This window comes from Eschrichtius robustus, chromosome 6 (genome assembly GCF_028021215.1).
Source record: "Eschrichtius robustus isolate mEscRob2 chromosome 6, mEscRob2.pri, whole genome shotgun sequence".
Taxonomy (NCBI): Eukaryota; Metazoa; Chordata; class Mammalia; order Artiodactyla; family Eschrichtiidae; genus Eschrichtius; species Eschrichtius robustus.
Window position 1 is genome coordinate 139159980 of NC_090829.1, and position 15382 is coordinate 139175361.

At 39.5% G+C, this 15382-nt stretch overlaps 1 protein-coding gene across 14 annotated transcripts in view; it reads left to right on the top strand.

Moving 5' to 3' along the window:
* Nucleotides 1-15382, top strand: part of TTC3 (tetratricopeptide repeat domain 3) — a 140552-nt gene that overhangs the window by 39664 nt on the left and 85506 nt on the right. For 11 of the 14 annotated variants that reach the window (XM_068547050.1, XM_068547053.1, XM_068547058.1 and 8 more), the window contains 6 exons: nucleotides 3042-3204; nucleotides 4156-4201; nucleotides 5016-5136; nucleotides 5695-5758; nucleotides 8250-8310; nucleotides 11386-11470. In XM_068547050.1, coding sequence (XP_068403151.1) covers nucleotides 3042-3204; nucleotides 4156-4201; nucleotides 5016-5136; nucleotides 5695-5758; nucleotides 8250-8310; nucleotides 11386-11470 — 540 coding nt within the window. The remainder of the gene's footprint in view (nucleotides 1-3041; nucleotides 3205-4155; nucleotides 4202-5015; nucleotides 5137-5694; nucleotides 5759-8249; nucleotides 8311-11385; nucleotides 11471-15382) is intronic. The other 3 variants (XM_068547063.1, XM_068547064.1, XM_068547062.1) reach the window with 1 other exon arrangement.

A 15382-nucleotide genomic window follows, 5' to 3' on the forward strand; every position in this document is an offset into this window, starting at 1 on the left:
TTTCTCTTTTTGCTCTGTTTCATTTCACGTAGATTCTATTGCTCTGTCCTCACGTTGACTGGTCTTTTTCTTCTGCTATGTCTAATCTGCCTTTATTTCCATCTAATTTATTTTTCATCTAAATGCTGTAGCAGTCACCTCTAGAATTTCAGTTTGAGTATTTCTTATATATTTCATGTCTTTTCTTAATATGTGCAATTTTTCCCTTAGCTTCTCAAACATATGAAATATATTTATAACTGTTTCAATGTCCTTGTCTACTAATTCTATCATCTGTGTCATTTCTGGATTGTTTTCAATTGATTGATTTTTTTTCTCTTCATTATAGATCACATTTTTCGTCTTTGCATACCTAGTAGTTTTTGATTGGATGCCAGAGATTGTGAATTTTACCTTGTTTGGTACTAATATTTTTGTATTTCTGTAAATACTTTTGAGTTTTGTTTTGGGATGCATTAAAGTTACTTGGAAACAGATTCTTTGGAGTGTTGTTTTAAGCTCTGTTGGGTGATATCATAGTGGTATTTGGTCTAGGGCTAATTTTTTCTGCACAACTGAGGCAAAACTCTTTTGAGTACTCTACTTAATACTCCATGAATTACGATGTTCTCCGCATTGGTCAGTGGGAACAGGAATTATTCCTTGCCCTGTGTCAGTGCTGACTACTGTTCCCTTTTAGTCTTTCAAGTGGTTCTTTCCCTGGCTTGGGTAATTGCCCCGCATGCATGTACTGATTGATACTCAGCTGAAGACTCAAGGGAGACCCTCTGAAGATCTCTGGAGTTCTCTATCCAGCTCTCTCCTCTCTGGTCCTCTGCCCTGTGAACTTGAGCTGCCTTGGCTTTCCTGGACTCCTGGCTCTGTCTTCACTGAGACTGTGGTCTCTCCCTGGGTTCCTTCTCCCTGTGCTATGGCTTAGAATCTCTCCTTAAGTAAGCTGGAGCAATCATAGGGCTTTCTGTGTTTCTTATCTCTCAGGGATCACTCTCTTTTGTTGCCTGATATCCAGTGTCTTGCAAACCTTCATTTCATGTATTTTGTCCTCGTTTGTTTTAAGCAAGAGGGTATATCCAATCCCTGTTACTCCGTCTTGACCACAAGTGGTAATTAGAGCATAGGCTCTCTTGGCTTCATTTTGAAAAAGTGATATCCTAATAACTGTTTATTCTAGTGGAGAGAGAGCCTCTGTTAGTATTTATGTAGTATGACTGTGGAATGTCTCAGACTGATCCTGGTTGAGCCATGTGCCCACCTGTGGATCAATTACTGTGACCTGGGAAGTGGTGCATTTGGATTGGCCAGTCTCCTGGGTCACAGCTATGCTTCTACCCTGCCAGCCGTTGTTGAGCTGGGGGCACTAGTGGGGGCATTACTGTGTGGAGTAGGGACATGATGGCCCACACGAGGAGGGGATGCTAGTCAGATGAACTGTATATGTGATAGAAAATGAGATAATGTCAGAGAAGAGCAAAACTTCCTTTGTAATTGGGTTCTAGAAACTTTCTGAGATACCTTTAATTTAAGCTTCATTCAGACAACTTCAGCAGAGAGATCTGAATAAACTCCTTTCTCAACTGATAGAAGTTACACTGGGTTTTACAGAGTTTAGGGAAAAGGACCCAGTAAAAGATGAGAAAGGTGAGTGGAAAAGAGAAAGAAATGAAGCGTTTTCTACAAATTTAGCAGGTAAGATTTATAATCTCTCATAATTTCCTATGCTGTGATTTTTTTTTTTAATGCAGTTATTTAAACTTTGAAGTTGATATATGCTTAGTGGATAGAATTTTGGTCTTGTAGCGTATCTGTGAGAACTCTTCATCCTATGCCTTTGGAGGAAAAGCAGAGTTTAACCAAATGCAATCTGAATTGGGATCTTTGATCTGAGCTTAAAGAGCCTGGCTAAGAAATGCCCTGGAACAGGTTGGGTTGGTGCACCAGAGTAGGATTATATACGCTCTGAACCTGCATAAACAGAGGTCCTTTGGTTGTTTCTGGCTTCTTTTAGTGAAAGTCACATCTTTCTTAAAAGGATCACTTATTTCTGATTTCATATTTTCTCGTAGAATCAGAATGTTCTTTGTAAAATGTGTAGTAAAGAGGAAAGAGCTCTGGACCTGGAGTCCTAAGATACAAGTTCTTTGGTTTGTCTCTAAATAAATGTGGCATTAGGCCAGTTTCTAGCCTCTCTCACTTGTGAATCACTTCTTAAATGGAGATACTGTGCCTAAAATGGGAGTTTGGTTTGGGAGTAGCTACAAGAGGGGTTGGCTGAGTTAGCCCCAGGTTTGGTAATATTAGCTTTCTAGATTAAAATGTTCATGCTTGATATAGAAGATTTCCCAAAATGCATAAATGGGACCAGCCAGGACTATGGTTCTGTAGCAGTAAAACAAACAACCTGATCATTGGAATTAAGAGTAAATCAGTGGTTTTTGGATCTTTTCTTAAAGCCAAGAACTCTATACTTAGAGGTAAAATAATTAAAAGCTGATTAAGAAAGATGGAATTAATAGATGCACCCCTTATCTGTGCCCGTGCTCTTCAGCAGGTTTGGAAAACTACTGCACAGGCTGATTGTTCCTCCCAGCTCTAAAACTCTTTTGACTTGAGAAGTGTAGGGAGTGTAATGACTTAGAGACTATTACTGCCTAAAAGTATTTTGAAAAAAATTAAGTTTTTTATAATGCATCATTTTTATACTTAATTTGGCGTAAAAATAGTGTATTTCTTTCTTACGTACAGTAAAGGTTGAATTATTTTCTTTGTGGGGGGGTACAAAAATCTCTTAAGCAGAAACACTGATCTCTAGTCAGTTGTTAAAAATTATTATGAATACTATTCGTAGCTTTTCATTTAACTCATTTAGGTGACTTTATTTCCTGAGAGGTATTAACATTTTTATTTATTTTTTTTATTGATAGGATCCTAATCTAACATTTTAAGTAACTAATCAGTTTTCAAGCAAATTATTTTTTCCTTATCTGTTTTCTTTAACTTGAGCATATTTTTGAGAAAAAATTGAATTTATCTTTTTGGAACAGGGTCATTATCGTTATTGTGCTGCTCTTTCTATGCTGGGGGAATATGACTGGGCCCTGCAAGCAAACATAAAAGCTCAAAAACTCTGTAAAAATGACCCTGAGGGAATCAAGGATCTAATTCAGCAGCATGTAAAGTTACAAAAACAAATAGAAGACCTGCAAGGTATTTCACCTAAGATTCTTTTGGTTACAGTCGAATTCCCTTTAAAACTTTTGAAGGTGGGTTTCTTGGATTAATGGAGGACCATAAATCAATTCTCAGATGATTTGTACTTCCTTTATGTTATTTCGGTTAACTCAGTTAAGGTTTTCATTTCTGTTCATGTTGAATTTTGTTAGTATTGTATTCCAATAGGTAATAATAAATGATTTGTACTTTTCATTTGAAACAGCAACAAATTATTATTTATTCTTCTGTAGAAAAATATACTTTCTTGAAATTTTGAATGAAGTAAAGCCTTTTGAAACAAAGTTTAAGATTTTTTTCTCCATTATTATACTTATTTCCTAAAGAAAAGGCCCTTCAATAGAGTTGTTTGATGTTTTTGCACCAAGTTTGTGGCTAATTCTGTAGCATGCTGAATGTATGTATATACATAGGTACATCATAAATTAGTGTGCAGGCTAGTAATTCCAGATTTTCATTTTACCCTTGTTTTCTCTCCTAAGTTGTTTTGCTTTCCCAGTACCTGAATGCTTTCACTCTGTGCTTTCAGCATATAGATCTTTCCTGTTATGTCTTCTTTGGGTAGTTAGTGTCTTATGAAGCTGAGCTGAGGAGTCCTATTTCACTAGCAGATGTTGTCATCCAACAGAACATGATTATAAGATTGTGAGCTCCTTGAAGACAGGTACTGTCTCTGATGGAGATTTATATATTGCTGCATCTAGTCAATGATCACATATAATGAGATGTCAGATAAGGTTTGTGTAACATTTTGTTGACATCATTCTAAAACTAAAAACATCTAGAAGTGTAAAACTGTTTAGGTTTATTTTTCAGTTCCCTAAATTTGATATTCTTACTGTCAGCTTAAAAGAAATGTGAAAATCTTTTAAAGTATGTGTTGCCAATCCACTGATTACTATGTGTGTGTGTGATTCATTTTTGTAGGTCGAACACCAACTAGGAATCCAATTAAAGCCTTCTATGAAAGCAGGTGAGTTAATATCAGATCAGTAGCTGTTACTTGGAATGGTTTTGCTCTGTGAGTTTAAGAATTGCTGTTTGATGCTTTAGTAGATAATAGCAACCACAATAAAGTTGGAGATGGAAGGATGAGAAGAGGTTTTTAAAGTGTTTGTAAGATCAGGCGACCTGTGATTTGCCTGATTTGTTTTGCTTACTGTTTGGCTGAACTCTTTGCATATGTATATATCGGAGAGCCATAGCCTAAGCCTATGGGAGAAGAGGCATGAAATGTTAACTGGATGTTACTGCACTTGAATGGCACCAGTTTAGCCACGAGGTTCCTGGCAGCAGAGAGCGGGGCTCAGTCTGTGCCTTTTACCCCTCACCTCTGTCCTGGAAACGTCTGTTTCCAGCCTCCTGATATCTTTCCAAAGGCTAAGACACTTCTGATAGAAATAGGCAGCAGATAGACTTGAGTGTGCTCATAAGAAAACAAATAGCAGCCAGGATTCTCCATTTTTCACTTGGCAGTTAAAATAGATTAAGCTTTTCCCACATGCTTAAATGCCGAAGATATTGAAGCTGTTAAATTTATAACAGGGAGACTTAACTTATTTTAAAATTAGAAACCAGAATACATTTCTTGAACTGTTCTTAATCTATTTGGAGTTTTTAATACCAAATTTAAAGTAATATTTATGTATGAAACCCAATCTCACAGGTAGAGATTCTTTTTGAAACAATATTACCTTGCTTTCAAGGTAAAAAGGCTATACTTGCTGAAACCTCTTTGTTTGAAGGATAATTTTTAAAAAATGATTATTTCTTTTATTGCCACTCAGGGCCTACATACCTAGTTTATCAGCACCTGCATTTAGTACTTCACTTAACTTTGTGGAGACTGAAAAAAATTCCAGAAAAACTAACCACGAAATGGCAAACGGTAGTAATCAGAATCCAAAGGTAAGCTCAGTTAAAAAGTAAAATTAGAATTATTTCATGTATAGGTAGTCTTATATTTTTACAATAATATTTTTGTGATAATGGAAACCAGTACGAACCTCTAAGCCTATAGCCTGGCTCTGTGATCAGTGTCCCAGATGACCTGTGTCTGAGTTTTCCTGAACTGTAGTGCACTCAAAGCTCAGCAGATATCACCAAGTTCACGTTTATATTTCTTTCCAGGGTTTGAGGGGAAAAAAGGGAATTGGTGTTTTCGGGTTAGATATGTAGTACGCATTGAAGGGAACTTTCCCAACATGCTGTAAAGTCCTTCTGTTGTTAATAATGAAAGTCTCAAAGAAGCTGTATTCAGTTAGGGAGAAGAGAATAAAGAAAGATGTGATAGTATTAATTCAGTATTTATTGTTCAGTAGTTAATCAGTTTGTTTATTCGTTTGGTAAAGCTGACTATTTTAGGCACTTGGATAAATTCTTTGCTACTCAGTTTTATTATTTAGCTATTGAATTGTTCATGGCTGTATTTTTTTGAAAGTGTCACTAATTTTATTTTCATGGTAGGTGGCAGATGAAGCTTTGAAGGTAGATGATTGTGACTGTCATCCTGAATTTCTACCACCATCAAGTGAGTCTTTTTCCCATATGTAAATTGTTGCTGAATTAGCGTAGTGTTCCCTCAACTTCCATGCCCTAAAATTCTCACAAGCCTCACTTATATTTGCTATTGTTCTCCTTTTACTTTACAATGCTTCTGTGTTGAGAAAACATTGAATGTTTATTTGAAATCAGCGCTCAGTCTTTTCATATTGTTTAATAAATTTAATTTTGGAAAACCAAATAAAGGAATGGAGAAGAAAAATGGCGCTCTACTTGGTCTGCTGCCTAATTTCCACTAGGCCAGTGTTTCTCAACTTTTATTTCATTATCTACCCCCTGCTCCCAGAGCCTTTTTAGACACTTTTTTCCCCTAATTACCCTCCCCTCGTGAAACTTTAATATCACAGATACTGTTTATCTGTTTATGTACTGTATGTACATGTGTGCTTTATATATAAAAATGGATTTGTTTCATCTTCCAATAACCAGTTACGACTTTCTTGGGGGTGATGTCACCCCTGTTGGGAATGGATGCTTTAGCCTAATACTAGTTTATTTAAATTGTATGTGCTTAGTGCATATGTTTATTTATGCATCTAGAAAATACACAGACACACAGCCAGACCTTGTCTACTTGGCATCTTTGGGAAATGAAGGGTTCCAGAGAAGTGGATACTCATGCCTCGTTTATTTCTCAGTCTCCGTTTATACTCCCAGCTTTTTTTTCTTTTTTTTTAAAAATTAATTAATTAATTAATTTATTCTTGGCTGTGTTGGGTCTTTGTTTCTGTGTGAGGGCTTTCTCCAGTTGTGGCAAGCGGAGGCTACTCTTCATCGCGGTGCGCGGGCCTCTCACTATTGTGGCCTCTCTTGTCGCGGAGCACAGGCTCCAGACGCGCAGGCTCAGTAGCTGTGGCTCACGGGCCCAGTCACTCTGCGGCATGTGGGATCCTCCCAGACCAGGGCTCGAACCCGTGCCCCCTGCATTGGCAGGCAGATTCTCAACCACTGCGCCACCAGGGAAGCCCACTCCCAGCTTTTGAGAGAAATCGTTCTAAGTAGGTTATTCTTCTCTGCCTTTTAAAACAGAGTTTGAGAGAATTCAACAACTCAGAGTTGTTGTTACCCACAGGTTACTTATCTCAAGCTTTCATGTGCTCCTTTCAGAGTTACTGTGGTGAGATTGCTGACCTTCTAGTTAGTGATCCTGTTGCTCTCTTTTCCTTCCACTTGTTTTTTGGTTCATTTGTTTATTTTTTTCAGTGTTTTTACTTCTGGCAGCCATTTCTGTCTTTTACTTCCTGCAGCTCTATCTTCTCTTAGGCTCCAGTGCTGCTCCACTTAACTGCTGGTTAGCACTTCAGCACAGTTACAGAGAGGGGGAAACGCAGGTGTTTGTCTTACCTGATGTGACTTTATAGCACGTGAAAAACCTTTGAGAATAACACCGTTTTTTTGAAAACAGCTTTTAATTTATTGGTATTTCTTAGACCATTATTATCAGATAGCACATTTAAATAATTTAAATACCATCCATACTTCTGCATCTATATTCAGTCAAAGAAATTGAGGTCCCAGGGTTAGGTTAAATAGTTTTGCCCTAGGTCACACAGTAGAAATCAAACTAGAACTCCTCTTTCTTTCTAGAAGCCTCTTTTGTTTTCTGAGACCATCAGAGCTCAGGCTCTCATCCCCTCCCTAATACGTAGGCTCTGACTTGCCTCTGCCATCTCTCCCAAAGCTTCCATCAGAGACAACCGGTCCCTACTGCTGTGCTCTCTTCTACACAACTTTGCACGTGTGACTCCCCTGCCCCAAAGCGTACAGTGGCTCTCTCCTCCTTTCAGTGGGATGAAGGCTGAGCTCGCAGAGCTGGGGAGTCAGAAGCCCTGAGCCTGTAAACACTCATACCAACCTGCCTGGCTTGCAGCCCCTTTCAACCTATCCTTACTTAACTCGCCCAGTCACACAGGTTTACTTAGTGTTTCTTAAAATAAAACTTCATTTGGCCCATTCTTTGCAAATCCTACTTGTTCCTTAAAACTAAATACAAATGCTGCATCCCCACTAAGGCGTTTCCCAGCCACTTCAGCTTAAGTGATTTTTCCCTTCTAGGAGTTACAAGAGCAGTTACTATGGAATAAATATTTCAGTAACAATGCATCTTCTTTTCTTCTTAATGGGGATTGTTATTTAATTGGTGAAGTGACTGTCTTTTCTTCCCATCTGATTGTAAACTACCTGAGAACAGGAACTACAGCCTGTATCTCTTCTATATCTACTATAGGACTAAATGATAATCATCATTATAATTTATCTTTATAATAATTTTATAGCATACATAGAGAAACATCATCAGTAGCTTCTTTTTTTTGGCTTACCTGTTTATAGTTAGACTCACATACAGTGTTGCCTCCTTTGCTTTCTTATTCCAATTTACATTTTTAAAAAATGTTTTACTTTCAAGCTTGTAGATTTTTATGTACAGATTTCAGGAACAAATACTTTTGTATTCGCAGGTCAGCCTCCAAAATATAAAGGAAAACAAAAATCCCGAAACAATGAATTGGAGAAGTTCAGGTATGTTTTTTAATGTAAGGGTTTTTTTTTTGTTTTGTTTCGTTTCTGTAATGCCCTCCTCCCAAGAAAAAAGGGAAGATAAATCTCTTTCTAGTAGTAGCTACCTTTACATATGTGTACTATGATAAGTAATAAAAATCCCTTTCAAATAGCATGGCATGTCTTTATTAGGAGAGGGTCATTTTTGGCTAAAGGAGTATTAATCCTGTGTTAATACTGATTTCTGAAAGTCATATAATACGAGATATATCAGTATTAATTTTTTATTTATTTATTTATTATTTTTGGCTGTGTTGGGTCTTCGTTTCTGTGCGAGGGCTTTCTCTAGTCGCGGCGAGTGGGGGCCACTCTTCATCGCGGTGCGCAGGCCTCTCACTGTCGAGGCCTCTCTTGTTGCAGAGCACAGGCTCCAGACGCGCAGGCTCAGTAGTTGTGGCTCACGGGCCTGGTTGCTCCGTGGCATGTGAGATCTTCCCAGACCAGGGCTCGAACCCGTGTCCCCTGCATTGACAGGCAGATTCTCAACCACTGAGCCACCAGGGAAGCCCTAATTTTTTAAAATTCCAAAATACAGGCTCATAAGAGGAAAAAAGATTCAGATAAGTATAAAGTGAAAACTTAGTCTCCTTCCCTGTTTGCTTTATTTCCCCTCTCTCTGACTCCCTTCTCTAGTGCCTTGCTTTAGAAACTTGTTGTTAGCAATTTCTTGGCCATCTGGGAACTTAACTTTGCATACACAGGCGTGGCTATCTGTATATTCATAGGCAAGGATTTACTAATGAACTGACCACTTAGAAAATTCATTCTACCAAACATCCCCCCCAAATTAGCAGTAGGAACTCTTGCCACCAATCTTTAGAGTTAATCTCCCGTTAGCTACAAAGATATAAATTGATTGCAAAGTGAAATTGTAAATCTTATAACAGATACAGAAATTCATGAAATCAGTGAAAGTGGTGCTGGAGAAACTGCAAAGCCATTTTTGCCACAGTTCCACTAGTTTTCAGTTTTCTCTTCATTTCTTAAGGCTGATTACTTGATAGGTGCTTAAAGGAGAACGATTTGAATATCAAAGCACTAAGAGAAATTAGTAAAGCCCTATTTTTAAAAAGTGACCGTTTTTTGATGGTGCCTCAAAAGTTAAATACAAAGCAAGGCCATAGTGCCTTTTGCTTTTGTTGTTCTGTTATTTGTTAGAAAAGTCCTGAGTCATCCTCCTTGCCCCCCTTCCCTCATCATAAAAGGAAACCAAAACCCAATACATGCTCATTCTTTGAATGCACAGTTTTATAACTTTAACCTGTTGTGTTAAAGATAAATTTATTTTCCTGATATTTTGTTTCTGTTTTCAAACTGAATGCTCTTCTTGATTATGTCTACTTCATGAGGTTATTTAACAATTAAATGGGACAACCACATAAAATACTTAGAGCCCTGGAACATGGTAAATGCTCAATACACTTTAACTATCATTATTGTTAACACTATAGTTTTCATTGTTGTTGGAACTCTTCTGGCCTACAGCTTGCTTTTATCTCTTTCAAAATGCCTTGTCTCCCTTTCCACATCAGACCATGGAGATCTACATCCGTCATTTTCATGACTGCAGGATATTTCCTAGTATAGATGTGTGTGAAGGAGAAATTTCTAGAGTGGAACTGCTGTCAAAGGGGATGTGTAATTTTAACTTTGATAGATACTGCCAAATTCCCCTCTCAAAAAATAAGCAGTGTTCACACTCCTACTAAGCTATGAGAGGGTGTGGTATAATAAAAATATTTATGTATTCGGTCTATGTCCCCAGTTCCTGGCACAGGGCTCCTAGGACCCTTGGAATTTCCTGAGTGATGAGAGACTCTTTCGTTATTTATAATGAGCCCCTTCCTCTCTACTTGAGTTTATACTAATAAAGTGATCCAAGGCTGGGTCCCTACCTTCAGGATTGAGACTGGTCACCAGAAAGATAAAGCGTGTGATTGGTTGGAACTTTTCAGCCCCACCCCCGATCTTTGGGGAGAAGAAGGGAGCAAGAAATTGAGTTTAGTCACCAATGTCCAGTAATTAAATCATTGATGCCTGTGTAATGAAACGTCAGTAAGAACCTCTAAACCTAGGGGCTCAGGGAGCTTCTGGTTGGTGAATACATCGAGATGCTGGGGAGCTGGTGCGCTCTGGGACTGTGTGAAAGCTCTGAGGCTTTCCCCTCACCTTTCTCCCCTACACCTTCCCATGCATCTTTTCCACTGAGCTGCTCCTGACTTACAGCCTTGACAATAAACTGGTAATGGTAAGTAGGGCGCTTTCCTGAGTTCTGTGAGTTGTCCTGGGGAGTAGTTGAACCCAAAGGGTAGTCACGGGAACCCCTGAATTTGTAGTTGGCAGGGCAGAAGTATGGGTAGCCTGGGTACCCCATTGTGGCTGAAGTGAGGGCAGTCTTGTGGGACTGAGCCATTAACCTGTGGGGCCTGAGTTCTTAACTCCAGAGTTGGTGTCAGAATTGAATTGTTGGACACTCAGTTGGTATTGGAGAATCGGTGTGGAAACATGACAGGTATGTGGTGTCAGAAACCCACACATGTGGTGTCAGAAAACACCACCTGGAGTACCTGAATCTTCCTTACCCTCACCAGCATTGGGGGTCAGACTTTCTGAAAAGGTTACATCTTATTAACAGATTTTCATATGAGATGGATCATCTTTGCAGTGTTTTGGGGCACATTTCTTGTTTCATGACTTTGTTGTTATTGATGACTTCAGATTTGTCATAACTTTAGGTAATCAGTGTAAATCCCCCAATTTCTTTCTTTCTTTTTTTTTTTTTAAAGCTGTTCTTTTATAACATCTGAATAATCTGTTCATCTGGTCCCCTTTCCCCAGTAAATTTATAGGGATTTTTATTGGATTTAGAAATTAATTTGGAGAGAATTGGCATCTTGGTAATATTTCTATTTAGGAACTTGTGACTCTCCATTTACTAAGTGTTTAAAATGACCTTCAGTAAGTATTTGTTTCTTTATATAAGAAGCAGGATTGTTTTATTTTAAAATAATTCAAAACAGTGCTTTTCTCTTTTAGTTCTGGTTCACAAGGGAGTTTACCAGTAGATTTGAAAAACATCTTGGAGAAACAGTTTTCTAAATCCTCCAGAGCTGCACACCAGGTAAAGGCAAGGGCTTTTCTAATGGAAAAGCAAACTCTTTGAACATAACATTTTTCACATGAATTAAGTCTAATCGTGTACATCTCTAAAGTTTATTTTTTAATAATTTTAGTTATGAACATATAATTTAACAGTTGATTGCTAAGAAACCAAATCGTCACTAATTTATGTTTTAACTTGGTAAGTGTGTGAACCAGAGATTTAACTAATGTTTACTGAATACTGAATACAAAATTGTTTGTTTCCCATAGATTTAAAAGGAAGAAGCAAGTCTTCCCAAAGTGTTAACTTTTAAGTTAAATATTTTAAGAAGGTTTAAATCATTTTAAAAGGTTTAACTAAGCACCTGTGGTTTTATTACACCTACTATAGAACCATTAAAGAGCAAACTTTTTTTTTTAAATATTTATTTATTTATTTATTTTTGGCTGCGTTGGGTCTTTGTTGCTGTGCGTGGGCTTTCTGTAGTTGCAATGAGCAGGGGCTACTCTTCGTTGTGGTGCGCGGGCTTCTCATCGCGGTGGCTTCTCTTGTTGCGGAGCACGGGCTCTAGGCACGCGGGCTTCAGTAGTTGTGGCACGCGGGCTCAGTAGTTGTGGCTCACGGGCTCTAGAGCGCAGGCTCAGTAGTTGTGGTGCACGGGCTTAGTCGCTCCACGGCATGTGGGATCTTCCCGGACCAGGGCTCGAACCCGTGTCCCCTGTGTTGGCAGGCGGATTCTTAACCACTGTGCCACCAGGGAAGTCCCAAGAGCAAACTTTTTATTCTTTGAATGATTTATCATATAACTTTCTATATAAAATTCTGTAGTATTTAGTAAGTAATAAAAAATGTACATCAAGGGGGAAGAGATGAATAGGCACAGCACAGAGGATTTTTAGGGCTATGAAAATCCTCTGTATGATAGTATAAATGATAGATACAGTCATTGCACATTTGTCCGAACCTATGGAATGTACAACACAAAGAGTGAACCATAGGGTTCATAGGTAAACCATGGACTTTGGGTGATTATGATGTGTCAGTGTAGGTTAATCCTTGGTTAAAAAAAAAAAAAAAGCACCCCCCTGTCCCCCAACCACACAGACACCCAACCCGTGTATGTATATTGGGTTGGCCAAAAGGTTCGTTTTTTTTTTTTTTTTTTTTTTTTTGATTAATTTATTTTTTTGGCTGCATTGGGTCTTCGTTGCTGCGCATGGGCTTTCTCTAGTTGCGGCCAGCGGGGGCTGCTCTTTGTTGTGGTGCGCAGGCTTCTCATTGCAGTGGCTTCTGTTACTGGGGAGCATGGGCTCTAGGCTTGCAGGCTTCAGTAGTTGAGGCTCATGAGCTCAGTAGTTGTGGCTCACGGTCTCTAGAGCGCAGGCTCCATAGTTGTGGCACATGGGCTTAGTTCCGCGGCATGTGGGATCTTCCTGGACCAGCGCTCGAACCCAGGTCCCCTGCATTGGCAGGCGGCTTCTTAACCACTGCACCACCAGGGAAGTCCCTCATTTGGTTTTCTACGTAAGGTGGCTCTAGTAGCACTTAGTTGTCTTTAACTTCATTCAAAACAGTTTTGATTGTATGTGACAGCTGTCATATCAGTGTGCATTTAAAAAAAACTTTTCAAAATTGGTGAATTTTTGCGTAACCATTTTAATATTGACGGTGGAAGAAAAAAGCAACATTTTCAGCATGTTACGCTTTATTATTTCAAGAAAGGTAAAAGCGCAACTGAAACGCAAAAAAGATTTGTGCAGTGTATGGCGAAGGTGCTGTGACTGATCGAACATGTCAAAAGTGGTTTGTGAAGTTTTGTGCTGGAGGTTTCTCGTTGGACGATGCTCCATGGTCGGGTAGACCAGTTGACGTTGATGGCGATGAAATGGAGACATTAATTGAGAACAGTCAACGTTATACCACGCGGGAGATAGCCGACATACTGAAAGTATCCAGATCAAGCGTTGAAAGTCATTTGCACCGGCTTGGTTATTTTCATCTCTTTGATGTTTGGGTTCCACATAAGCGAAGCAAAAAACACCTTCTTGACCAAATTTCCACATATGATTTTCTACTAAAACGTAATGAAAACATTCTGTTTTTAAAACAAATTGTGATTGGCAATGAAAAGTGGATGCTGTACAGTAACGTGGAACAGAAGAGATCGTGGGGCAAGCGAAATGAACCACCACCAACCACACCAAAGGCTGGTCTTCCTCCAAAGAAGGTGATGTTGTGCATATGGTGGAATTGGAACGTAGTCCTCTATTACGAGCTCCTTCTGGAAAACCAAACGATTAATTCCAACAAGTACTGCTCCCAGTTAGACCAACTGAAAGCAGCACCCGATAAAAAGCGTCCAGAATTAGTCAACAGGAAGTGCATAATCTTCCATCAAGATAACGCAAGACCGCATGTTTCTTTGATGACCAGGCAGAAACTGTTAGAGCTTGGCTGGGAAGTTTTGATTCATCTGCCATATTCACCAGACATTGCACTTTTGGATTTCCATTTACTTTGGTCTTTACAAAATTCTCTTAATGGAAAAAATTTCAATTCCCTGCAAGACTGTAAAAGGCACCTGGAATAGTTCTTTGCTCAAAAAGATAAAAAGTTTCGGGAAGATGGAATTATGAAGTTGCCTGAAAAATGGCAGAAGGTAGTGGAACAAAACGGTGCATATGTTGTTCAATAAAGTTTGTGGTGAAAATGAAAAATGTCTTTTGTTTTTACTTAAAAACTGAAGGAACTTTTTTGCCGACCCAATATACCATTCTGAGGAGTGATTTTGATGATGGGGGAAGCTATTCATGTAAGGGGCAAAGGGGTATATGGAATCTCTGTACTTCCCTCTCAATAAAAAAATGCAAGGGATACAACTTTGATATTACTTTGAAGGAAATTTATCAAGCTAAATGTATGTATTAAAGGAATAAAGACTTTTAGATTAGTGATACATTTATTCCAAGAGCAAGGAAAAAAAGCCAAAGAAAGTAGAAGGAAATAACAAAGTAGAAAATAGTGAAGGAGATTGGTTCAAGATAGTGGAGTAGAAGGACGTGCTCTCACTCCCTCTTGCGAGAGCACCAGAACCACAACTAACTGATGAACAGTCATCGACAGGAAGACACTGGAACTCACCAAAAAAGATACCCCACATCCAAAGACAAAGGAGAAGCCACAGTGAGGCGGTAGGAAGGGTGCAATCACAATAAAATCAAATCCCATAACTGCTGGGTGGGTGACTCACAGACTGGAGAACACTTATACCACAGAAGTCTGCCCACTGGAGTGAAGGTTCTGAGCCCCACGTCAGGCTTCCCAACCTGGGGGTCTGGCAACGGGAGGAGGAATTCCTAGAGAATCAGACTTTGAAGGCTAGTGGGATTTGATTACAGGACTTTGACAGGACTGGGGGAAACAGAGATCCACTCTTGGAGGGCACACACAAAGTAGTGCGCACATTGGGACCCAGGGGAAGGAGCAGTGACCCCATAGGAGACTGAACCAGACCTACCTGCTGGTGTTGGAGGGTCTCCTGCAGAGGTGGCGGGTGGCTGTGGCTCACCGTGGGGACAAGGACACTGGCAGCAGAAGTTCTGGGAAGTACTCCTTGGCGTGAGCCCTCCCAGAGTCCTCCATTAGCCCCACCAAAGAGCCTGGGTAGGCTCCATTGTTGGGTCACCTCAGGCCAAACAACCAACAGGGAGGGAACCCAGCCCCACCCATCAGCAGACAAGCAGATTAAAGTTTTACTGAGCTCTGCCCACCAGAGCAACACCCAGCTCTACCCACCACCAGTCCCTCCCATCAGGAAACTTGCACAAGCCTCTTAGATAGCCTCATCCAAGAGAGGGCCGACAGCAGAAGCAAGAACTACAATCCTGCGCCTGTGGAACAAAAACCACATTCACAGAAAGACAGACAAGA